The following is a 23,967-nucleotide window of genomic DNA, read 5'->3' as shown; positions in this document are numbered from 1 at the left end:
GCAAAGTGACGTAAGCTAAAAAAAATAATAAAGTTTGCATTAGTATAGAACTTTTACTTTTCAAGGATTTTATTTTAAACGTAAGCGTGATGTATCGGAACTTTTGAGTGGTTTATGTTTTTTCAGTTTCTTAATGATAGAAATTTATGTTGATCTGTCCTGAGTATCTTTCCTTAAATTTTTCCTCATTTTTTGTTATTTTCAGACGGGCATGCGCTGTTGTGATTGCGGATACAGCTGTCATGAGAAGTGTATTGAGAGTGTCGCCAAGAACTGTACGAAATACAAGGCTGTCTCAGATAATCACTCAAATGCTAACAGCTCTCGGGCTCAATGTGATAGTTCCTCTATGAATTCAAGTAAGTCACTATAAATTTAATTACATCACAACTTTCTAGATTTTTATCTAGAAGTTACTGAACAAATCATCTTTTAAAAAAAGGAAAGTTTTTTGGGAATTAATTTCTCATCACTCTTTGGACTTCTGAATTCGATGGTATTCATGTAATTTTTTATGTTTCTCTACTCACAATCCGTTGATGATGTTTTGATCTGTAATGAGCTAATCTGATGAAACTTGATGCAGATGAGGTTTTGCACCACTATGTGGACTGCGTTAAGAAACAAGACGGACCTTGGCACGACAATGCGTAATTGATGATTTGCTTTGACGGTTGGATAGGTTGCTCTCAACATTTGTTTATTCGCAAATCCCTAGTCTCTGGTGATTGTAGATTTTTTTATTAGGGAAAATTATAAACTCTGAAAAAATGTGAAGTTATTTATGCGAAAGTAATTAGTTCTTTTCCAAAGTATATTTTTGTCTCTCGCATGGTAGAATGTATTTCATCTGCGCTTTTTCAGTAATTCTAAGGACATTTTATTTTATCGTCGGCAAACGATTATACAAGCTCGTCTGAAAGTTAAGTGTCTTTTCTTGGAATTGCTAAGAATAATAACTATAAATTCCAGGCAACTTTATCTCTCTTATAAAAAAATAAAATGTCCACAAGAAATACCTTAACAGCACAATCGCGATACATTCCTTCAAGTGAGAAACAACAATACGTTTATTTCATTAAGTATGTGGTAGAATGTGTCAGATTAGTTTGGGTCCCCTGTAAGATGGGCACAATGGTTAGAAGTATTTTTTTTAACTGTAATGGATAGGTTACCAGAAGTATTCATAACCTTTTTTACTGTTGCAGGTGTGAATGTTTTACAAAGCTCAAATCAGCAGTACTACAATGACTTTTCTTCACATGTTGCTGAGAATCGAACACATGAAGGGTACCTGTACAAACGGGGTGCTTTGCTCAAAGGTTGGAAGCAACGGTGGTTTGTTCTAGACTCCATCAAGCACCAGCTCCGTTACTATGATGCCATGGAAGATTCTCACTGCAAAGGATTCATAGGTAGAAAATTTATCATCAGCTCGTTTTAACTTTAACTGTACGACTTTCACCAGAAGCAGTTTAACGGCATCACTAGCTGTTTTACTTCCTCTTATGATTTATTTTTTTCACAGGGAATCAATCAAAATTCTGCCTCGGAATTTTGTAGGTACTCATCGTTGAATCTCGGTATGTTGGGCGGTTTTGAAATATTATTGAACAATGGAGATCAAATTTGGATAAGAGAAAAGAGACAATTGGGCCTCTAGTTCCAAAGTCAGGGAAGAATGTCATGAGAAAGAAGATGAAAAGTCAGAGAGCGCCACTGAGGTCCTATAGGGCTGTTGATTCTGAGACCTAAGTCACTGAAATGTTACGGAGGTGCGGAGAGGAGGGGGGGGGGGTGTCGAAAAATCCAAAATTAAGCTTTACATTTTTTATTAATGGTCTCTACTGTCTTACCCTGTAAAATGCTTTACTTGCGGTTTCTGTGAAACCCAACAACGGAAATTCTGGTCAACGAAATTTTTTGGTAAAAAAAATTTGGAAATTTTGTGCAAGCAAAAAAGTTTTGAGGTTGAGGGATGAGACTGCATCTCTATTCTAGTTAGCTAATATGTGACTCCTAACTTTTTTTTGATGATCTAGTACAGCATGCATTTGCGTGTGCTTCATTCGACTAAATGCACCTATGGTAGAAAAACTAAACGACAGATAAATATGTTGAAGTTGAAAGAATTTTTGACGCAAGCAGAATTCGAGATTCTAACTTATCCTGTCATCAGTGAGAAACTGACAGGACCAGTGAAGAAATTACTGATCTCCTAATAATATGGAGTCTGGCCCTAATGTAACATATTAAAGTTATAATGTAAATTTACTAAAATGTGAAACTTTAAGTTTACCATTTTTTGTTTCCTTCTCTGAACAACCAGATGGAGGCAAAAATTTCCTCTTTTCCATTTTTATTTGTAAATCTGTGTTGCGATCCAAGCTTTTGAAAATAATATTTTTCTCTGAATGGTCTCCACTGATTTTTACCTGTCTCTGATTCCATTAATTTTGTTTTCTAGATCTCGCCGAGGTTCAGTCTGTAAATAATGCTCAGGCCGCTCCTGTGCCTCCAAAAAGGACCGATGATAAATCATTCTTTGATGTAAGTATTGAAAATTGTTTGATCTACAGTAGATTAATGAACCACTAGACAAGGTGGGAATTTAAGAATCATAATGCATGCTCTCTCATCAAAATTTCACATAAAAAATGGTTTGTGAAACGTAAATCAATGAAAGTAACCTCTTAACATTTTTTGATGCCTACATTTGAACTTCTAAACCTGTAGAAAAAACTATACTCTACCTGAGTTCAATCGCACTTTAAACATCATCGTAACAGTCTCTGCAGTACAAAAATATGGCAACCTTAATCTTGACACTAAGGTTCAGCTGTTGCATGTTTTTTAGACTTGAACTACTCAGGGCAGGGGAGAAATACTGCTCAACTGAGAAGCCTACTGACACTATTGTAGTGTGTAATTTGGTTCATGTAAACTGTAGCTTTTCCAAGCATGCATCCAAATTTTTCGTAATCAGTAATTGATGAAAACGTTGATACTTTGGTCAGGAGTTTATTTGAGTAATTTTCAATGGGAAAATTGTGATTTATGTCAAATTTCGAAAAGAATTCATCTATCAGAATCTTTAAATTTGCACCTTGTCAAGTGGACAATTCATTCGATTTTTTTAACAAATTGCAATGATCTAGTAACTTGCAGAAAAAATAATTTTTCTCGACTTTTGAAGTTCAAAAGATGAAGGATCTCGTGGTAGATGCCTTCAAAATTTAGACAACAATTTTTCCATTTTTAGAGGTCACCAGAAAAATTTGCTCCAATTTTAAATTGACGGCAAGTAATGGATCCAATATTTTGATTTTGTGTGGTGCCAAAAAATGGATCTGAAGTTGCCATCTTCAATTATTAGTGTAAATCAATAAAAGCCAAGTGCATGTTGTGTAAAAAAATTCTATTCAATGTTTGTTTTTGCTAATGACGAAGGCCACTTCAAAATATTATCAAAGTTTTCGAAATACTTCATTTCAATGTAGCAAACGTTTCAAGTATTGTCAAATTTTCTGGGAAAAGTAAATTTCATTGTATCTATCAATATATTCTAATTGTGGCTCTATTTTTTATTTGTCGCAGTTGAAGACTAGTCGTAGAACGTATAACTTTTGCGCCAGTGACGCAACAACCGCTCAGGAATGGATCGAGAAGATCCAAGCTTGTCTACAGTAGTTATTTATTTGCTCATTGCTCTCTGCTCTCTTTCAAGTTACTCATGTTACCGTCATTTATCTTGTACATTTGGCTTCAGTCTTTGTGAGTATCCATTCATTTGTCCATTGTAATATTCAGTGTGAAACATGTGAAAAGTTTCAAGCCGTTCTATGTTGAAAACCTCTCATCATCATGATGCGCTGGGCTGCTTATGCCTAACCAGTATCTTTTTACGAATTCAATTTATTTGGTTTAGTTCTCAGCTATAACATAAACCTTATTTTGGATAACCTTCTTTCAATCTAGAAATCCATAAAACGAGGTATCTGGCTGTTCCTGCAAATCTAATTCTTTATTCATGATTTATTCATAACTCTTTTAAAGAACCAAAGCTTATTCTTTTTCTCAATAATCAATCTTATTTTTATTTCCTGAGCATAACATTACTTTTCTGCCTATTTCTAGAGCTAATTGTTCAAATAAATCTAAAATAAGACATACATTTTTTTCAGGTTATGCTTTGCGCCCAAATGAGTCACTAGTGTTACGCTTCTGCTACTATTAACTTGTTTTCAAGTCTCCACACCTTGCCAGAATTTCGCTTCGACTGGGCTCAAGTATTTAAGTTAGCTTAATCAAAATGTTATTTTTAAAATTTGAAAGTCATTGTATAATTTTTTTTTATTATTATTTATGGTCAAATTCCCAAAATTTTTAGCTTGGTAACATGACAACTAGAAGAAATTTATGTTTCTGCTGGAATCAGCTTTTTCAAACATTTACCGAAAGCGACTTTTTGAGGAGTAGAGTAGACACGTAACACATTCTGTTCCGATTCTACATTTTTGTTTTCTTTTTCCTAATTCTATTTTTATAATTGAATCACATATCTGTAAGTTATTCCCCTTTTATATGACTTTCTTTTCTACTTTATTACTGAAGGATTGAATATGTACTGCTTTTATCAAAAATTGCTTTAGATAGAATTGCTTTTTTTTATGAGTAAGAACACATAATTATTCTATGATCCCAAGAAGTATTCTAGTAGAAACTTGGTAGTTATTTTTTGCTTTCGAATTTAAATCAATTCCTCTCGTTCTCTTTCTGTAACCGTACAACGAAGACTCCCTAAAATTACTGCATAATGTTTAATAAGGAATCTCAAGGCAAATACTTAAACAAATCATCACTTAAAAAAATTTTTGTCTGTATAAACCCATCTCTAAATTGTTACCGCAAAATGATCAGAAGACTAAAAATCAAAAGACATGTAAACTTATAAGATTCTTTATGTCATTGTAAATTTATCTCTTAAACATGCTCGATAGCTCATAAACTGGAACTTTAGGGAAGTTTATCCTAACTATCTTGCTACAACTTTCATGCGCTGCTCAAAATTCTCACTCCAATAGTTACTTTGAATAATATTATTGTACTTAACGTTGTCAAAGCTGTAACAATTTAGTTCATCGTAGCATGTGTTCGTCTTGACAAAGGCGGGCAACTTGAAGCACAAGCATTTTTTGAAAAAAAATTCACCTCTCTGAAAGAGGCAACTTGAAGCACAAGCATTTTTTAAAAAATAAACTCACCTCTCTTAAAAAATTCACCTGCTCCAATGTTCATTCACTATTTTTATATAATTTCACATGCTTCTTTTGCTTTGCGAAGCTAGCATTTTTAAAATTTTATAACTGAGTAGACTTTGTTCAATTTTTACTCAATACTTAGTATGTGAAGTGTTGTGCTTGTATAGAACTATTTAAATGCTACAGTCTATAGATTAGCTGCCTTTTGTCTGCCTTTTTTTTTTAAAAAACTAGGTTCTCTCTAAGTTGCTCAGTCTGGAGGTTCACCCTTATTTAAGCCCTTAATTCCTTTCTATCAAATAAATTGAATAAATGGACTTCATTATTCAGTCTCACTGTCCTCAAGTATAAATATTTTCTTTCTTGCTATGCAGACACGTAGAAAAGACAATCAGATAATGATGAGAGAAAGATTACTACTAAATTGGGGAACAGCAGGAAAAATTCCAACTTGTTGGGTTTTCCGTGTCAGTTTTGAGAGTTCAAGAAATGAGCCTCCATTTGTGGAAAAATTGCCTAATGATTTGAAGAATGAAGAATTTGTTGGAAGAGTTTAGGGTTTTAATTTTCAACAGGGAATATTGTATGCAGAGATTCCAAGTATGAATTTAGAATGTATCTTTGCAAGTCATATCAAGCTGAGCTACTTACCAGAGTTAGACCAAGGACATATTGTGAATTTAGTCGTAATAAAATCAAGTTCTTAGTTTTTCCTTGACGTTCGTCCGTTACATACAAGCAATTCATTTAATTCAAACCATGTTAAAAATAGGCCTGTTCCAGACCTTGGTCTGGTATCCCGACGTAGCCATGAATTTGGCCATTTCTAAAATACTCATCTTACTTAACGCCCAGGTCTGCTTCTCATCGATCCTTTCTAAGTCCTCATGTGAAAACTCTATCAGCAGGCTTAGTGATATACTAATTTCATGTTACTCATTAATGAACGGATCTTCAATAATTTCGAATTGGAGTACAAGTCTGATTTGTTGTTTCTTCTAAAATTAACCCTAATTTCAAATATTTGTAGAGAACCTCAATAATTTTTTAATATTTTCTTCTATACAGAGAAATTTGTAGGTTTTCTGGTTTTTCAATAATTACGAGACTCGGTAATCATTCTCTGAAGATGCTAAACTCGAATTAATTCTCCAAACTAGATTTTAAAATGCTCCTGCTTGAAATCTCGACTTGAATTCGCCTCTCTTGCTTAATTATCACGTGTATCAAGCCCAGGGATTTCAACTCAGTGTGCTTAAGGAGCCTTTACAGATATTTGAAATCTGCGAAAATTCAAGAAGTGTCTTTCAATTTTGGCCCAAGTATTCAGCCCATACAATCAAAATTGTTGAGGAGAGTTATGTTGCAGAAGCTGGTGCGGCTACATTGAAACGTAGTCTCACAGTTCGACAATTTAGATCCGATGCTTAATTTTATCAAAAGCTCTCTTCTGAAGAATTGTAAAATTCTTCCCCTTATCCTGAGAATTTCATTTGTTTCTGAAATTTGAAATTACTTTCCTTTCGTTACAAACCCTTGTAAGCGCAGAAGCTTTGATGTTACTCCTCAGCTGTTGATTTTCTGTTTGTAAATAATTTCCTCTCTGTTGAATTTTACTTGCAATTGCTTCCTCAAATATTGTTCAAAGTGTATCTTGCGTAGGCGTTACCATGAAATTTTCATCCAAATGCATCGAGGGTCATGACTTTGGACCGAGTTTAACAGCAGAATGGAACCGAGAAATGTAGGTTTGAAGTTTATTCCTCCACAAGGCTCAACGTTAAGGACAAAGTCCAAGGACTATTTCCACATTCAAAATATTATCACTAGACTTTGAATTTTTGACGGGAGAAACTTTACAGCCGATAGAATTATAAACTATTCCAGACTCTTTTTTCTAGAAATGCGACTTGATATGTTTCTGTTCTTGGTTCCTCCCAATCATTGAATACGTCCAAGGAACCATCTCTGCTGTTGTTGTTGCTAAGACTTGGCCCAGATATGCTTTATGTCCAAGTAGATTTTTTCATTATAATTGATGAAGCAATCCAGCGCTGTTTTTTCCTCTATCCCATATGTAAATTTTTCTCACGTTAATTTGGTATCCTATAAATATTTATCTTGCTGTTTTTTTATCTTGTACAGTCAATGTTACGTTAGCTTATCCTTAGCTTGTTGTTATCCTATGGGTCTTTTTTGAAAAATGCACTGAAAATATTGGTTTCTGCTCTGCTGGATCAAGAATCCTGGTTTGTCATCAGAAAGTTTTTTGTAATGCTGCAGCCTATTTCATCCCTGTGAGATTATCGCATTTAGAAGATTTAACACAGTGTATCTCTGTGTATCTTTGTGTAGCACAAGATGTTTCAAAGCTGTGGTTGTAGGTCATTTTTCCGTACAAAACATCCCTAGTTTGCTGAAGAAAATATCTTTCCTCCAAAAATTCAACTATTTAAATTCATGAATTAAATATGTTTTATTCTGTACTTTTTTCTCATGAAAGCCCTATCTCAAAGTTATAATTATTGCACCCCATAGGAGTTTGTAGTACAAATTCTCCAATGAAATGAACTATCATATCAATTTTTTCTCATTAAAAACTGCCAGAAAAAGATTACTTTCATGTTCCATTTTTAAACTTTCTAAAAACCATCTGTACATCAAAATGTTTGGTATCATTGCTCCTCCCCTCCCCTCTTATATGCCTACTAATTTTCACCCGGGCATTTGAAATCAGACGATAGAATTGGTTTCTTTTATTTCTTTTTACTAGTTGCAGTCTCTCCTGGATCTCAGTTTAAGAATGTAACTTTAAGTTTTTGAATTTGTACATTTTACGTTCGTTGTGATATCTGCAAAAAACGCAGAATTCTAGGCCCTTTCTAGAAATGTTTAGTGTGTGGAATAAAATCGTTTCAATGCCGTGTTATTGACTACAAGCCACGTCTGATTGCCGAAGGCCTTGAATCTGAGTTGAAGAAAAGTCATGATTGTTTCACACAGCTCAAAAATAGTTTGTCTAGTGTTCTTGTGCCCTAATCTAGCGTCCTTGTGATTAACTTTTTACAAAGCATAATTAGTAATTATTTGTCTAGACTAAAAAAAATGTTATCAAAATTTTTATGAAAATTGTAAACGAAAAAATAATCTTCAGGCCTAATTATGTATTCTGTGGGAATTTCATCTTCAGAAATTTCTGATGATACACTTAACTTCACTGAACTTAGTCCACATCAACTCAAGGGAGCAGCTGGCCAATTATTGAAATTGTTACCCAGAGCTATAGACAAAAAAGTCAAAAGAGATATGGAGGGATCCCATTGGTGGAAGGGGATGGTTGCAATGGACAAAGGAGGTAGGAATGGACTGCTAACGGCAACCCACAAGAGACCTGATAGTCCATCATTTCCTCCCTTAGTCTATATAAACCACCCATTCCAACCAATAGAATCGCTCAATATTATCTATGTCTTCTTTGTTTATCAATTTCAATTATCAGTCCGCTGGTAGATTTGGGATTAGAATCTGTAATTGGCAACGCATAAATCTCTTAACTTCGTGTATGCTTAAAGTATAATCAAGTAAATGTTGTGAGTTATTATTTAAGTTATACCTGTAGTCTGTTTTGTGTGCAAAATGTGCTTCCATTGGCTATCAGGTCGCTTAGGTAATTATCCTCTATGCTTCTTGGAAAATTAGCACTCCTAAAAATTCTCAGCCGCAACCCTCAATTATGAATGAAATTATGCAACACACATAGAATGATGTGATTAATGTTTTTTTCTCCTGAGTGGAAAAGTTTTCAAATTCAAGTTCAGTCTTTGTCTAATTAGTTTCACTCTACTTATTGAAAATTGTATCAAGCAAAAATTAAACCATTTAAGTAACATTCCAAAAGTTGCGATGAAATGTTTCTGTTACTTGGAAAATCTCTATATCAGTTCACCACCACTTTAGCTGAGATCTTAAAGAGTATGATAATAGTGAGTGAATACTGAAGGGTTATACTATACAATTTTTTTTTTTTTTTTTTTTTTTTTTTTTTTTTAAGCAATAGACATTATAAGTTAATTTTACAAGCCAAATAAGCCAACAGACCGTACGATTTTATCCATCAATGTTTTCCGCTCATTCCACAGTCCATCATCAAATTCAGGTATTATAAGACGAAATTCGACCAGTTATTTCCCAAAGTCTTTGTTTCATCCTAATTCTTTGAAACTTGAGGCTTGGTTCCTTTCTTTTGATTAAATCAAAACCGAATATAGTACAGTTGAACGTGTTTTCCAAGTCGCTTGTATTACAGTCGTAAAATTTTGTGGTTTTTTTTTTTTTGTACGTAGCAAATTTTGAACTTTAAATTACATACGCTAAAAAAATTGATGGAAGAATGTGACAGAAGTGCCGTTACGTAACGCCATTGTTTTGTTGGAAAATACTCAGCCAAAGATCGAAAGGCGTAGGAAGTAAGTTTTTGACAGTTCATATTTTCTTAAGACGTGTATGATGTAAGATTATTTATATACTGAACTAATTTTGTTTGTAATTAATAATCATTTATACCTGGGAAGATTTATAAACAAAAGAAAATGTTTTCAAAAATTGAATTGCCTATCTTATTATTACCCTGCTTCCTTCTCAAAGCAATGAGCTGATTTAGTGGGTAAGTCATTGTTGCAATATTTAACGTTCTGATTTGCTGTACATAATTGATATATGTATGATGATTCAAACTAAAACTAACTAGCATACCCACAAGTCTAAATTCTGAATGAATTAATTGTGTCAATTCAAGAATATTTTGTCAAACAAGCCATACATAAATTAAAGACTTATTCAACATGAAAAATTTTGATTGCAAGAAGCAACCGATGCATCTTTTACCACCATGGCGCAAACACGACAAGATCACTAGTCTTTACATTTGAGCCGATACTGCGATAAAACTATAATGTAGCCACTAACTCAGACTATGGAGCACAGGGCATTTTTTCCAAAGTCACCTGGAAAAATTGTAGTCTAATGTAAGAAAAAAATTTATTTTTTTTTAAGATAAAAAATTACATATAATAAATAGTTGAGGCTTTGATGTCAAATTGAATGGCTCCTGTGTATGAATGATTGACTATAATGTTAAATTATTCATAAAACCTATGCAAGTATTTGTAGATTGAATCAGTCATTAGATCAATGAATGTTCTGGAAAATGAATCAACAATATCTGAAAATGTGTGAATACATTTATTCAACTCCATAAGCTTTGATAAAATCAGGGTAAAAAATCAAACAAATAGAGGTAACAAATTGTGAGCTGACAAGTCAACAAATGGACTACGTATAAGAAATGAAAATATACAGGCATCAGACATCATTCTATAAAAAAACAGTTTCTTCATGAAAATGCTCCTAGAAAAATTACTCAACTTTATATACATGTAGTGTACGATTTTTCATCTCCCAGACAAAATATTTTTATTCATACCACATAGAGCCTCAGAGCTCATGTTAAAGTTAATCGGACTTCATTTTGCGATTGGATTAAAATTTGCAATTTGGAACTACCAATTTCTGGTTCTGTGAAGAAACAACGTATGTACCATTAGTTTCTCTGTATACATGTGTGTATGCAGATGAGCCAGAAATTGTAGTGCGTAATAGCAAAATTTAGTCCAATTAGAAACTAAAATTTCTGGCTTATATCCGTAAAAAGTCATATTTACACCAGGAAACTGATGGTACATATATTGTTTCTATACCAAACCAGAAATTGTAGTCCCAAATTGCAAAATGTAGTCCAATCAAGAGGTAAGGGCTGAACCTGATGAGCTGCCATGCTGAGTCAAAGAGCAGTAAATCCATATTTTGCCGTAAATCTACAAATTGCAAAATATAATTCTACTTGTTTCAAAGAAATAGATACACTGTACATTAAAGCCTAGATTGAAACGTTTACATCGATGATTACGGATTAGTCGCATTTAACTTGCATTTTCCTGTAAGTTTGAAATCCTGCATTTATTGCTGACTGACTTAGCACGGCAGTGAGCTGACGCTTAATATCAGTAATTAAGTTTCTCATGGTCATGACAGAATTAAAGAAAAGGCAGCTCAATAGCAGTCATGTACTTGATGTATACGTTTTCAGTGATAAAATGAAAGATGAAACTTTTGCAGTTTAATTTTTTTCTTTGATGGAAATTTTAAAAAAACATAAAAATGCACACCAAACTTTTTGCAATTCAAAAGTATACTTGACAAAGAAATTTAGAAAAGTACATGAGTGATGGAAATGGATATGATTCTAAATTTAAGAGCATAGGGATATGACCATGAAATCCTTCCGTATTCTTGATCTTGAGGTCCAAGAAAAAGTAGGTCTTAAGCAAGATGTACATATTTTAAAGTAAGTGGGTCCAGTTTGTCGAGAAGAACAAAATTATTAGGATTTTTGCATTAAGATTATTAACTCCATGTAAAGTGAACCTTGAGTCCTATGATGTTTTAAGAGCCAATGAGACAGCAAACACTCACTCATGTAAGACTATTTCTATGAAACTTTGGCGAGGAACCGAATTATTTGAACGATCAAGAGGTGGCCTGTTCTTATTAATAAATTGGACCATCATCCAAATTATCATCCTCATCATCGAGATAACCTTCTCCGTTATCGAAGTAGTTTTCATTGTAATCAGTTCCATCGTCCATCTCTTCATCAGCCTCTTCTTCATCACCTAGCTCTCCCTCCTCCTCCCCTCCTTCCTCTTTGGCCCCTTCTTCAGGAGTGACCTCTTCTGCTTTCTCTTCCTTCCCTGATTCCTCACTCTTTTCTAATGCGTCTAGCCATTCCAAATTTGCTTTCCGTTTCAAAACCGGTTTCTTCACTGCAGGCTTCTTGAAATGAGGCTTAAGTTCACTAGGGTAGACATCCCAGTTAAGAAGCCGAGGTTCTCTTTCCTTGCCTTCCTCTGACCTGGAAAAGTACTTGAGGATGTCCTTTTTGTACCGAAGCCGTTTTGAGTATTCTGGTTTGAGATCTAGCTCTGCTGGGTGAAATTCAAGTCCAGGGAACAGTGGCGGTGGCTGAAGAACAGGTCCAGGAAGCGCCTCGCCTGGCGCAATGCCTATTTGCTCTGCTGCAAATGACAGGGCTGCTCTACCGCGACCACGACCAGCCATTTTAATGTCTTTAAAAAATGAGAGCACTTGACAGGGACCTTGGAAAGATCAATTTCTCAATCTAAAAATGACAAATTGATCTTTAGAAAGAGTACTTGATGGTGGTGCAATTGAGAATTTATTTACTGGAGCAAGTTATAGACCGATAATTGGCAAACGGCTAAAATTAAATTCTTCCAAGTATGCATGAGGTTTCATTAGAACTATGCAAGATTTCATATTCAAATTTATCTCTGAACTAATTCAATTTTGGAAGGCAATTGGATTTTCAACAATTAAAAGGTACAGTAATCAACAATGGAGGAGAAAAGCTGTGGAAAAATACTGAATAGTAGACGGATACAAATTCTCAGGGAGTGTTCCTCGGGCAAATACTACTTATCACAATAATATGTATTTGAAATCAAGTGTTGCACAGTTACAGCTAAAGTCAATAAAAAATGTCTATTAGTCGAGGATGAAATTGCTTGGAATCAATATTGCCCACATAATTTTTGAAAAATGAGAGGACTTAGTTGGTTTCTGACTGACCAGTTTGATGCTTGATGATGTAAGTTAAGGAGTAATCAATTGACAACAGCAGATGATGTTGATTTAGGATGAGACTCTTCTTCAGATTTGATCTTGTCCTCGGTCCGAAATTTCTCTATATCGTAGATTACTTTGACTACCAAAGAGCAACTGGGGCACTCTGCTGCGTCTTTGCCTGCTTTTAGTTCAGTGCCACTGATTTCAAAGCGATCACCACATGGGCACGGATAATAGTAGGTGTCATTCTCCTCATCGTACTCAAAATCTTCTATCTCCACTTCATCGTGATAGATAGACATTTGTCCAACACACCTGATGGATAATAGAAGAAAAAAAAAGGATTTATTAGCAATATCATCATTTAAAAAATACTGATAGATCTTTGAAAGTACCTCTACAAAGAGAGCACAATTTGAATCGATTATAGAAATAGTAAATCATGGAGCCAGGAAAAATCACAGCTGCAAATAAAGAAATAACTTTACAGTGATCTTCTTGACTTTAGAAGCTACAGGACTAAGCGGAACCCACAGCTTTGATTTTAAATTGAGCTATTAAGTTTTTCATTGGCTGGCAGCGAAGGAAGCGTTGGATGAAGCGCAATAGGATCAAAGTATTTGGGTGCAATTGATGTTGTCGTCATAATACCTTCCAGATATCGTATCTTATCAAACCTCTGCGGAGAAACTCTGAACAATTTAAAGGGGATGATTTTGTTAAAAATTTTCCATGAACTTTCAGTCTTGTTGACGCCAATGGACAGATCTAAAGAGTTGAAAACAAATTAAATCTAACGGCACACTTGAGTTATCATTAGACTGTTTGATACGATATTCATTAATGAATGTTTGTGTAGGTAATAAGGGCTAAGTTAGGATAATGAGATGATGTGTCAAAACTTTTAATGATAGAAATGGGGTTGAAATTCTACAAATCAAGCGAGAGCGAGTAGTTCTTGATGAGGTATTCTGATGCAACAACTGCAGGAGGGTATGAATTCGATCGACATGAACCGATCGAAAAAGGAAAACGTGAATTGATCGACATAAATCAATCGACAAATTGTTAAAAAACCGGTGTCGATTCGGTCAACATGAATGGATCGAAAAATGAAGACTTGAATCGATCCACGTGAATCAATCCACACCGATTCGATCGACAAACCCGTGAGTTGATCGACTCACGGGTTTGTTGATCAACTCACGGGTTTGTCAATCGATTCACGAAGGTTTGTCGATCGATTCACAGGTTAGTCGATCCATTCACAGCTTTTGTCAATCGATTCACGGGTTTGTCGATCGATTCACGGGTTTATTGATCAACTCACGGGTTTATTGATCAACTCACGGCTTTTGTCGATCGACTCACGGGTTTGTCGATCCATTCATGGGTTTGTCGACCGATTCACAGGTTTGTCGATTAACTCACGAGTTTGTCGATCGGTTCATGGGTTCATCGATCGATTCACGGGTTTGTCAATTGATTCACGTTTGTCGATCGAATCGGGTGTCGATCAATTCACGTTTTCATTTTTTGATCGAATCATGTCGATCGAATCGATACGGTTGTTTTTAAATTAACTGTCGATCGATTCACGTTTCATTTTTCGATCGAATCGATACGGTTGTTTTTAAATTAACTGTCGATTGATTCACGTTTTCATTTTTCGATCGATTCATGTCGATCGAATCGACACCGGTTTTGTGTCGATCGAATCGGTGTCGATCGATTCATGTCAATCAATTCACGTTTTCATTTTTCGATCGAATCCATACCCTCCACAACTGCGTACGTGCATTACATGTGGTGGCGCAAAACCCTGTGGTCGTGAAAAAGACAGAATATGGTAAAATAAATTAGTATATTACCTTCAACTTGTGCCAAAATTAAATTATTCTCTGAGTTTACTTAGCGCGGAGCGAAACTGGCAAAACACGTGAGCGAAAATTTTTGTGACAGTTGACAATTGAGGTTAGGTGTTTGTTTACAATTTATAGGTAAATAAATATTTAGGTTATGTTTTCCATTATCGGTCCGGTTATCACTAAACGGCTCTTTTACATTTTACATTTCTCCGATTCTCAGGATCAACTTCAAAAGTACGCTTGATTTAACTGAGCACATTGTGAGTTTCTCTCATATACTTTAAAATCTGTTTCCTGCAATTAGTCGCTTTGCGATAAAATCTCTTTATAAAGGCTACATTTGAAATCCGATCATGAACGTAATGCGCAGCTCATATCGGCCTTTCAAATTAGCTCAGCAGTTTTTGAACTTCTCTGCTGATGCATCTGGCAAGTTAAAAGAAATCGAGCAAATGGTTAAAAATAATAAAGTAGTTGTTTTTATGAAAGGTGTTCCTGATGCGCCAAGATGTGGCTTCAGCAATGCGGTTGTGCAGATCCTCAGAATGCACGATGTCAAGTATGATGCTCATGATGTATTAGCCGACGAAAGTCTCAGGAATGGTAAGCATTTTTAGACTATTCAAAACTTTACTCTGCTACTTCTCTCTTGAAGGTGATCAGAGTCTCAATGCCTCTAATGGTAGAATTTCTGAAGCGGACTTGGGCCCCTCGCTGTACTTAAGCCAGTTTAAACGTCTTGTCCGTCTATTTGCAAAGTAAAAATTACACCAAAGCATGGCCCGAACACTGTTTGCATAGGCTTACTTGCGGACAACTTGGTGTGGCAAACTGAAGTTCTTACCAAATAGTGAAACCGGTGTGACTGAAATAGACTACAGCAAAGCATCTGTAACGCAGATGCTTAAGCTGAACATTCTCCCCCTCAGTCTTGGCTAGAAACTCATTAAAATTCATTGTAATTCTACTTCTAGTTTTTCGTCTTGTCTTCATCAAAATTTTAAGGTGAAAATTATGCCATTTGGCTTATGGCAAAGAGGTCAAAAGTTTATGTTCAGACCATGAAGTCTAAAATACCAGCGATGTCTTATATATTGATAATTCCCTGATTTTTGAAGGTAAATTTCTCATGAGAATCTACGATTAACTCTCATTCTTCCCCACATTACTCTTAGCAATTATACAGCGGGATGATGGAATAGTGTTGGATCGACAATAGTCTGAATGTCACACTTGGTGTCGCTTACCAGATTTTGAATTTCCACTCTTCAACTATACTGCTGTGCCAAGGAAGAACGCCGTATGAACATTCGAGAGTTGCCAAATTTCCTTCGATAAAATGTTTATTTTTGAGGAAAGATACAAATACTTTTCCTTGACATATTCAGGGACTATAGGTGAAATTGTGAACAAAATTATCTGAAAAATTGAAAGGAAAATATTCATAAGTTTACCAGGAAATTCATGTTTTATCAAAGGAAATTGGCAACGCCTGAAGGTTTCTACAGCGTTTTTCCTTAGCACAGCAGTATTTGCCCATTGAGTTCGAGATTGACATTCTGTTTTTTTAAGTGTAAGTATCAAGCGCAATATTACCCCACTGATGTAATTAAGTTGGACATTCTTAAAATTCTGGAACCCTCTGAACATACCTTGACTTCTCTTTTCTCCTCTCCTGCAGGCATCAAGGAATTTTCAAGCTGGCCCACAATTCCTCAAGTTTTCATAGATGGAGAATTCGTTGGGGGCTGTGATATACTTCTCCAGATGCACCAAAATGGTGAACTTATTGATCAACTTCAAAAAGCAGGAATCAGCTCTGCGCTACTTAAAGAAGCAGTTGAAGGTGACAAGAAGAATGACAAATAGCTGTCTTAAATTTTTCTGTCGAGGTTTTATACGTGTATATAAGTAGATTATTTATTCGCTCCTTTTGAACAGTCTCTTAACATGAAGACTGAATGTATACCCAAGCAGCGATGAAAAGCCACTGAAAACTTACTGTGAAAGCAGTTTGAAAGAAATTTCAATACTCGCATCAAGCAATAGTAATGAAGCCTTTTTTTTTCTTTCTTTATTTTGAACCAAAATTAATGAAATTTAATATGACAGGTAGTCTGCAAGGGTTCTAAGAGGGAAAAACTCCACTACAGTTTTTATTCATCTGCTATTGTTGTAAAATTGAAAAACTTTCCCCTGTTTTGAAAATATTGACCTCTTTTTTATTGAAAAGAAGACTTCTGTGTCAGCATTTTCATCTTACCAGTGTCTGCTCAAGGACTTCGGAGTGAGGAGATTTATTATTTTGTTAGACCTATCTTTCATCTATAGTTTTTTTTTTTTTTTAAACAGCACTACCAGCAGTGGCATTTCTTCCAGAACCCATAAGTTTGGAAACGAACCTCAATTCTTTTGCCTAACAAGAACCCTTTCCAAATTTATCATGATTATCTTACGTTTGCATCCCCTTCCTAGGTATTTTTTTTTCTTGCAGTTTTGATTTAATGTTATACTTTTTTCTGTAAATAGCTTAGTTTTTTCACTAAAAAATCATTGGTTTTTTTTTAAATAGGTAATTTAGGTTCTTTTACCATTGTTGAGTTTGAATTATACGCTGTGTCCTTACTGAAGTAACTGTGTTTTTTCTGTCCTCTCTTTTTGTCAGTCATGGAAATTTTTGATACTTGGGTGTGCATTAAATTATACACTCTTTTTGCTCTGTAACTCTTCCCTCTCCACAAAAAACTTTTTCCAAAGAACTAGGTTTAAGAATAGGAAGCTAATTGCACATTACAGGGTGATGCAGAAGTCCTGCACCTTTCCCTGAACCCCTAGGCATTCTACAGTAGCCCTACTGTCCGGAAGCCGACTCTTGCTCCTTTTCAGGATTGTTCCATGGAAATTTTGGGCATTCGCAGTTTTCATTTCCTTTGTCCCAGGAACCAAGAATGGAACACTCGCAAAATGTAAAGTCTCTATCTCAAATTGTTCAAAAGTTATAGGGTGATGCCTGTTGCTAGTGTTTGGGAATCTTGGATCACCCTGTACATTTGTAGAGCACTTCCTAACTGCAAGCACGCGAAGCGTAATGTGCTGAGTTCAATGGTCTTCAGCAAGGAAACGCATGGTGTTCATTTTCTTTCATAGATCCTGGCGATTCAGTATGATTCAAAAGTCCTGTATGACCCCTGAAACTTTTTTTCTAATTGAGCTATTGTGTCTAAACTTCTGGCATGTTCATAGAAAACTACTATGCAATCTTGGAGGGGACTCCCTGGAAGTTGGCACAGACACTAACCTTTTTATTTCTAATAGCAACCCCTAGCTTGTGATGTATTGTTGGAAAGGGTAGGAAAAACATTTTTCGAGCTGACTTGAGGTCAATATTAGAAACCATTAGAAAATGGCGGCCAGTTGAAGTTGAAGATGCGGAATGAAAAGCAACTCCGTGACCTATCAACAGATTTGCTTCATACTTGATACTATTTTTTGAAAACTTATCTTAAAATGGCAAGAAACTGGTATTATTCTGCTACTTGATAGGGACGCTTGTTTTTCAAACAAATGGCGAATTCGTGTGTTTGGCACCACTAAAATCCCCCAGATACTAAGTTTGAAGCAAAGTCTTTGAGTAACTGGAAGCATGATCAGTTCCCAGTCATTTAAAAGGCCGCCATCTTATAAAGAATTTGATGGTTTGAAAAACAAGCGCCAGGTTCATGTGGGGTCCTCTGAAAAACCACCAGGTACCAGGTTTGAGGATTAAGAGAAAAGAACAAAGGTTTTAAAAAAGACAAGAGTTACATTTACTACCTAAAAAGTCAATGATCAGTGTTACATACATACAAAATAGTTTAATACAAAAAGAAGTTCAACTGGCCAAGGGTGTGAAGGCATAAGCTGAATTTTTTTATGAGGCACAGACATTAAAATTGGAACAACGGTCAATTTTTCTGCTTGTCTTGGGTTAAATCTAATGACAAATCGGAATCATATTACATTAGCCTACAGTTTCTATCAAAATAATGTTTAAAAAAAGTGCAATGAATCGCCCACATCTTCTATTTGGAGCATTGCAATTCCTACCTAAAAATAATCGGAAATCAAAAGAAGATTATGGGTTGCAGTAAATCATTAAAAGTTAAGTGTGAAATGCTATGTAGAGTATGTAACTGGGCCATTACTGTTAGTGATGAGACCCTGACTTTTCAAATTGAATCCAGGTTAAATGCTCTTCAACTTACTTTCTGAGCTAGTCTAGCAAGATCGTCAACCCAACCTCATTAAGAAGAGACTGCCTAGAGAATTTTCAAAATACTGCAACCCTCTGGGACATATTCATAGTCGTTCCTGAAACTCCTATTCTGTTGAATTTTACTTCAGACTCACTTAAATTTTCCTTCGTATGATGCTATGTTCCTTAAACCTCCTGAAATCACAATATAAACCCAACAGGGCCTCTTAAAGAAAAGAGCCGTTTAAGGAGCGACTATAAAAACGGCCCTCAAACGTAAGTATTCATTGCATATCAAGACGACGAATAACAACAGATTCGAGGAATACTGATGTGATAAAAACAAATAGTTATCATTGAACACAATATTGAAGGTTTTCCAATTAAAGCACAGATCCTATCAACAGGAAGAATTTTGATTTAGGGAAGCCCATGCAGAGTTGAAAGTATCACAGCCTGCTGTATGAATGCTTGCTTGCACGTTATGTGAGCTGATCGCAGTGATTCAAACCATTTAGTCACACGAGATTACATGATGTCATATTGGCAAAATCTCTGATTAGATCAATACTTTAAACATTTACTCAGATAATTTCACCATTTTTTTACAAATTATTTTCATCACAAAAATAGGATTATAAATTGAGTTGTCCAAGTGTACACATTTAGGTGTAGAAGTTTCACTTGCTAACAGAGTTAAAGGTACGTCACATTTTTGTGGAATGTGGTGGTTGCAGAAGAAAAACAAAAAAGGATTAAAAACTGAAAATTAAATGCTCATTTGATAAAAAATGCAGAATAATACTCGCCTCTTTTTTTGTTTACTTGCTGGGACTGAAATAAAAGTGGGAATTGGGCATGAGGAAAACACTCCTATTTGCTCAGAAAATAATTTACCTAGAAAATTACAAATCCATTCTGTTTCAAACAAATAATTTTTGAAATCATTTGTTCCTATTATAATGCCAGAAGAATAAGATTGGTTATGAATTCTTTGAATGTTTGTACCTACAGTATAAATTGTATGTAATGTTTGGGTAGTTCAACTTAACTGATAAGCTAAATGTTGGGTTTGAGATCAGTTCATTCAGATCTATTTTCCTCAGGACGATAAAAAAAAAAAGAACCAGATGCTTGGAGAAATACATGCTACCTTGTAAAAATACTTTCAAATTTTTCTACGCACATTAAAATTCTCAAATACACTCAGAACAGTCGAAAACTCTGAAAACTTGTACTTACATATCAAACACAATTAAACAAGAGATGATTATAAGTAATTCTTGCCTCTACGAAACAGAAAAAAAAAAAAAAAAAAATTATTTTAAGTTACAGTTCATGCAGGGGAAAATTTCACCTTCCATTACAAATGTTTAAGGCAGAGTACCTATGTAGGAAGAATACTGACATGTTAAATATGGAGCCCTCAAAACTCAAAAATGCAGTCAACCTTCTAACACAAAAAATGTTGCTGCAAATCTTCAGATTCCAATATCAAATCAAGGTGGCCAAGAATGTTCATGAATGAGCGTCTTTCTACAAAGACGAGTCAATTTATACAAAAACTAAGTCAAATATATACTTTACAAATGACAGGTCATAATAACTGTAACAATAAATTACTCTGGATAATTTGAATTCATAGGATAGCCGCACTTTTGGGCCCTAAAAGCTCCATGACCTAATCTCAAAATTACAGAAATGTCCATACTCTCACTACATAGGTATTCTAGTGTAAGGTTAATCAGATTTTCTTTAAAGCTAAAATATCAGTAGTACAATTACTCATTGAGAAAAATAGTGGAACAAAACCTTTGGGAGCCTCAACTCAAGAAAAAAGCGAGTTAACGCAGAATAAGCTCAAATAAATAAATAAAGTCTTTCAGTAAGAGAAATTTCGGCAAAAACCGAATAACATTAATCATTATTTTACAAGTGAAAATAAATTACTAGTGCTATTATAAATTTCGTCTATCTCAAATAATTTTGTGAGAGACGTATCAGATTAGGAATTGGGTAGGAACATACAACTTTAATTTATGCTCCAAAACTTCAAAGAGAGGTTGCGGCAGCAAAAAAATTAAAGGCAAACAAGAAGCTGTCAGAATTATAAAGTTCAAGTTAGAAAATAAAAATTGCTACATTCATCAATTACTATCATGCTGTTGATGTTAAGAAGTCTGGATTGCTTGGTGATGGATGAAAATTAATACATAAGCCCAAAATTGCTATAAGTATGTGGCAGTAGGCTAAGTTTCATCATTCCAACACTACAGCGAGCTTCATGGACGACACATAATACAAATTTCAGGAATGGTTCCGATTGCCATTGATCAAATTCAAACCCTTAAGAAAAGGAAGTTGATAATTATTTATATGTTGCTGGCAAATAAATATTTAGGCTTGAAACAATTTCACACGGAGCTTTGAAGTCCCTTTTCAAACTTTCCTTTGCATGCATTACCTATTTGAGGGTCTAAGTGAAATCTTAGGGAAGGAATGTGCGAAGAAATGCTTTAGTTTAGATTATTATGTGCCAGTTTGTTATTGATGTTAATTTAAATCTAACAAAAAATATAAATTGAGTAGTTACAAGGTACTTACAAAAGAAAAATAAGCAATGCTGATAGCTTGGTAAACGCTAGGTGTAAGCTGAATACGGAGAGCTGTCCGTAAGTGTCCTCTTTGGATCCTTTAGGCTCGTATTCAACAGGGATTATACTTTCGGAGCCTCCGGTAAGTAATTAATGAACTATTCAGTTTCAGTTTAGATGCCAAAATTTTGGACAAAATTGGACTTATTGAGGGAATTTACAAGTAACTTATCATGCTTGGAAGATGGAGATTTAAAAATAAGGGCAATCCATTATCAAATTTCAAGTAAGTACTCCAGCTCTCATAAATAAATAAAAAATTCCAGACCTTTAGCCTTCTCTTCCACTGAAGGGAATCACATAGTATTAAGATGAAAAAACAATTAAAGAGTACAGGGTAAGAATTAATATTGGAAAAAAAAAAAATAGGATACAACTCAATTGGAATAATCATAGGACATCCCATCAAAATTATATAAGGTGTCTTTAAGAGAAAGAGACATAACTTTCATACAGGAAAAAATAGAATTTGAATCTTACAAATTAAGGTGGTTTTATTATATTACCTTCTGATTTTTGAGACTTTCAAAGCTAAAGATCTTAAAAGTTCTGAATATTTGAAGGCATCGACTATCAGAGAAAATTTTAGAGTATCGATTGTTATGTCCTCCCTCGGTGCATTATGGAGAGGCGAGCAAGGGACCTCTGAACACAAGCATTGAATCCATCCTCATTCTCTCCATAAAGGAATTACTCACCAGATAACTAGCTGTTGAGTCTTGGCACAATCATTGCGTCTTACAGGGTTACATAACTTGTTTCTAAAAGAACAAATTTGATCTAAATTGATACCGTTTTTAGAATATAGTAGGCAAAAAATTAGGGGAAAACAAATCGCATCTCTCTTCTACAGTGAAGAATCAGTCGATATACAAATAACTGTTTAGTTTAAAACTACAGTACCACATGAGAAAACACAATTTACATATTCAGAATTGTCTAACATAATTTACATTTTACAGGGGTTGGGTCTGTTGAAAAATAGGTAGTGTAATCGTTAACAGTTGCTTGGAAGCTAGCTACAGCTGAGCAGAAAACTTGCGTAAGAAACTCAAAAATACTTTGGTAACTTTCTAAACATCCGTAGATGCGCCAATCTCTACATTTAATTACATAGTTTTTAAGCAAGGAGCACCGGGTTGCATTCGGGAAAAAAGAAAAAATTTGACCAGCTTTATCAAAGCTGATAAATCCCATTTCGATCAAACATGAACCCATGAATAAAATTTGCTGCGTAGAAATTTACAAGAAAAGCACAGGAATTGATGGTCAGAAAATCCAGGATTTCCTTTTCTTTATTTAATGAAAATGTGTTGATGAAAATAAATCGGCGATAACGATAAAATATGACTTGCGTATTCTTCAGAATACTTCTTTGGAAGGGGTGCAAAGTTACCTAAAAAAAAAGAATAATAAATTAAGCATAAACAATATAAACATCTGGATAAATTTTTACATTTCCATCTAATTTATGATCTTCTGTTCACCCTAAGAAATCATAATTTAGATTTTAATTTATTATCCATCATCTATTAATATGTTTCAAAAATTATCAAATACTCCTAAGGATGAATAGGGTTCTTCGGCTGCAACACACAGCATTACAGGGAGTGGGCAGAGGGGGGTACTAAGCAATTTTGAATGAATAATTTTCCATGTTTTCAATGAATTTTTCGTTCAGTGTCGCCCTTAAAAAAATCAGTCTCTCTTTTGTTTTTTGCTTAGCATTAATACTTTTTTTTTGCCTTGTTTAAAATCAACCCTTATGTGAGGAGCAACCCCTGATTAAAAACACAACTCTTGGTTCAGTAAATTTAGCGTGACTTTTTCAAAATGCTGTCGTTTGGAAGAAGACTGTGGGTCAACATTGCATAATTTTCACAGAGAGGTCAAATATGGCTTTATAAAGTGATGTTAAGAAGGACAGAGGAGACAGGTGACTATGGTTTTTGGGTCTGGCAGAATGGTTCCATTCAGAATCAGTAATGATACAAGTACTCAATCCATTTGCCATCAGAGTGATCTGAGACGGCAAAAATGAGCTGTTGCCACGTTCATCAGTGTCATGGACCAAAAACCCTACCGACAGATTTACTGGGCAACTATTACTAACTCAGGGCCCGTTCTGGAAAAAGCCTCCTCATTGGTGTATCAGTATATTGGAACAGGAGTTTTGATATTTGAATACTTCTTGCAGGAAGACGGTCAGAAAATGAAAAGTTTGGCACTTGTCACTAAAAAGAACT

The 23,967-nt window shown here is 34.8% G+C and overlaps 5 protein-coding genes across 15 annotated transcripts in view; 2 read left to right on the top strand and 3 right to left on the bottom strand.

Annotated features, from left to right (window-relative positions):
* Positions 1 to 9,868, top strand: part of Sbf (SET domain binding factor) — a 33,797-nt gene extending 23,929 nt beyond the window's left edge. The window contains exons 30-34 of the mRNA XM_019042233.2: positions 206 to 359; positions 1,209 to 1,415; positions 2,468 to 2,550; positions 3,598 to 3,774; positions 4,185 to 9,868. Of these exons, the coding sequence (XP_018897778.2) occupies positions 206 to 359; positions 1,209 to 1,415; positions 2,468 to 2,550; positions 3,598 to 3,690 (537 nt within the window). The 3' untranslated portion in view covers positions 3,691 to 3,774; positions 4,185 to 9,868. The remainder of the gene's footprint in view (positions 1 to 205; positions 360 to 1,208; positions 1,416 to 2,467; positions 2,551 to 3,597; positions 3,775 to 4,184) is intronic.
* A 615-nt stretch (positions 9,869 to 10,483) lies between these two features.
* On the bottom strand, positions 10,484 to 13,101 carry Polr3G (RNA polymerase III subunit G). Its single transcript, XM_019042234.2, has 2 exons — positions 12,969 to 13,101; positions 10,484 to 12,498 (listed from the first exon to the last, which is right to left on the bottom strand). Exon 2 carries the CDS (start codon positions 12,435 to 12,437, stop codon positions 11,868 to 11,870), a length of 570 nt encoding a protein of 189 aa, XP_018897779.1. The 5' UTR covers positions 12,438 to 12,498; positions 12,969 to 13,101; the 3' UTR covers positions 10,484 to 11,867.
* Positions 12,685 to 14,968, bottom strand: Dph3 (Diphthamide biosynthesis 3). The gene is made up of 2 exons (XM_019042235.2): positions 14,837 to 14,968; positions 12,685 to 13,280 (listed from the first exon to the last, which is right to left on the bottom strand). Exon 2 carries the CDS (start codon positions 13,265 to 13,267, stop codon positions 13,004 to 13,006), a length of 264 nt encoding a protein of 87 aa, XP_018897780.1. The 5' UTR covers positions 13,268 to 13,280; positions 14,837 to 14,968; the 3' UTR covers positions 12,685 to 13,003.
* Positions 14,969 to 14,996: 28 nt separating this feature from the next.
* Grx5 (Glutaredoxin 5) lies at positions 14,997 to 17,463 on the top strand. The gene is made up of 2 exons (XM_019042236.2): positions 14,997 to 15,436; positions 16,515 to 17,463. The coding sequence occupies exons 1-2, from the start codon at positions 15,187 to 15,189 to the stop codon at positions 16,700 to 16,702; spliced, it is 438 nt and encodes a 145-aa protein (XP_018897781.2). The 5' UTR covers positions 14,997 to 15,186; the 3' UTR covers positions 16,703 to 17,463.
* Positions 17,464 to 18,615: 1,152 nt separating this feature from the next.
* Positions 18,616 to 23,967, bottom strand: part of LOC109030972 (uncharacterized protein CG43867) — a 259,857-nt gene continuing 254,505 nt past the window's right edge. For all 11 annotated transcript variants that reach the window (XM_072297737.1, XM_019042216.2, XM_019042220.2 and 8 more), the window contains one exon: positions 18,616 to 23,117. The gene's annotated coding sequence lies outside the window, so the exon portion shown is untranslated. The remainder of the gene's footprint in view (positions 23,118 to 23,967) is intronic.

This window comes from Bemisia tabaci, chromosome 3 (assembly GCF_918797505.1).
Source record: "Bemisia tabaci chromosome 3, PGI_BMITA_v3".
Taxonomy (NCBI): Eukaryota; Metazoa; Arthropoda; class Insecta; order Hemiptera; family Aleyrodidae; genus Bemisia; species Bemisia tabaci.
The sequence above is the reverse complement of the archived record's forward strand: the minus strand, read 5'-3'. Positions and strand labels throughout refer to the sequence as shown.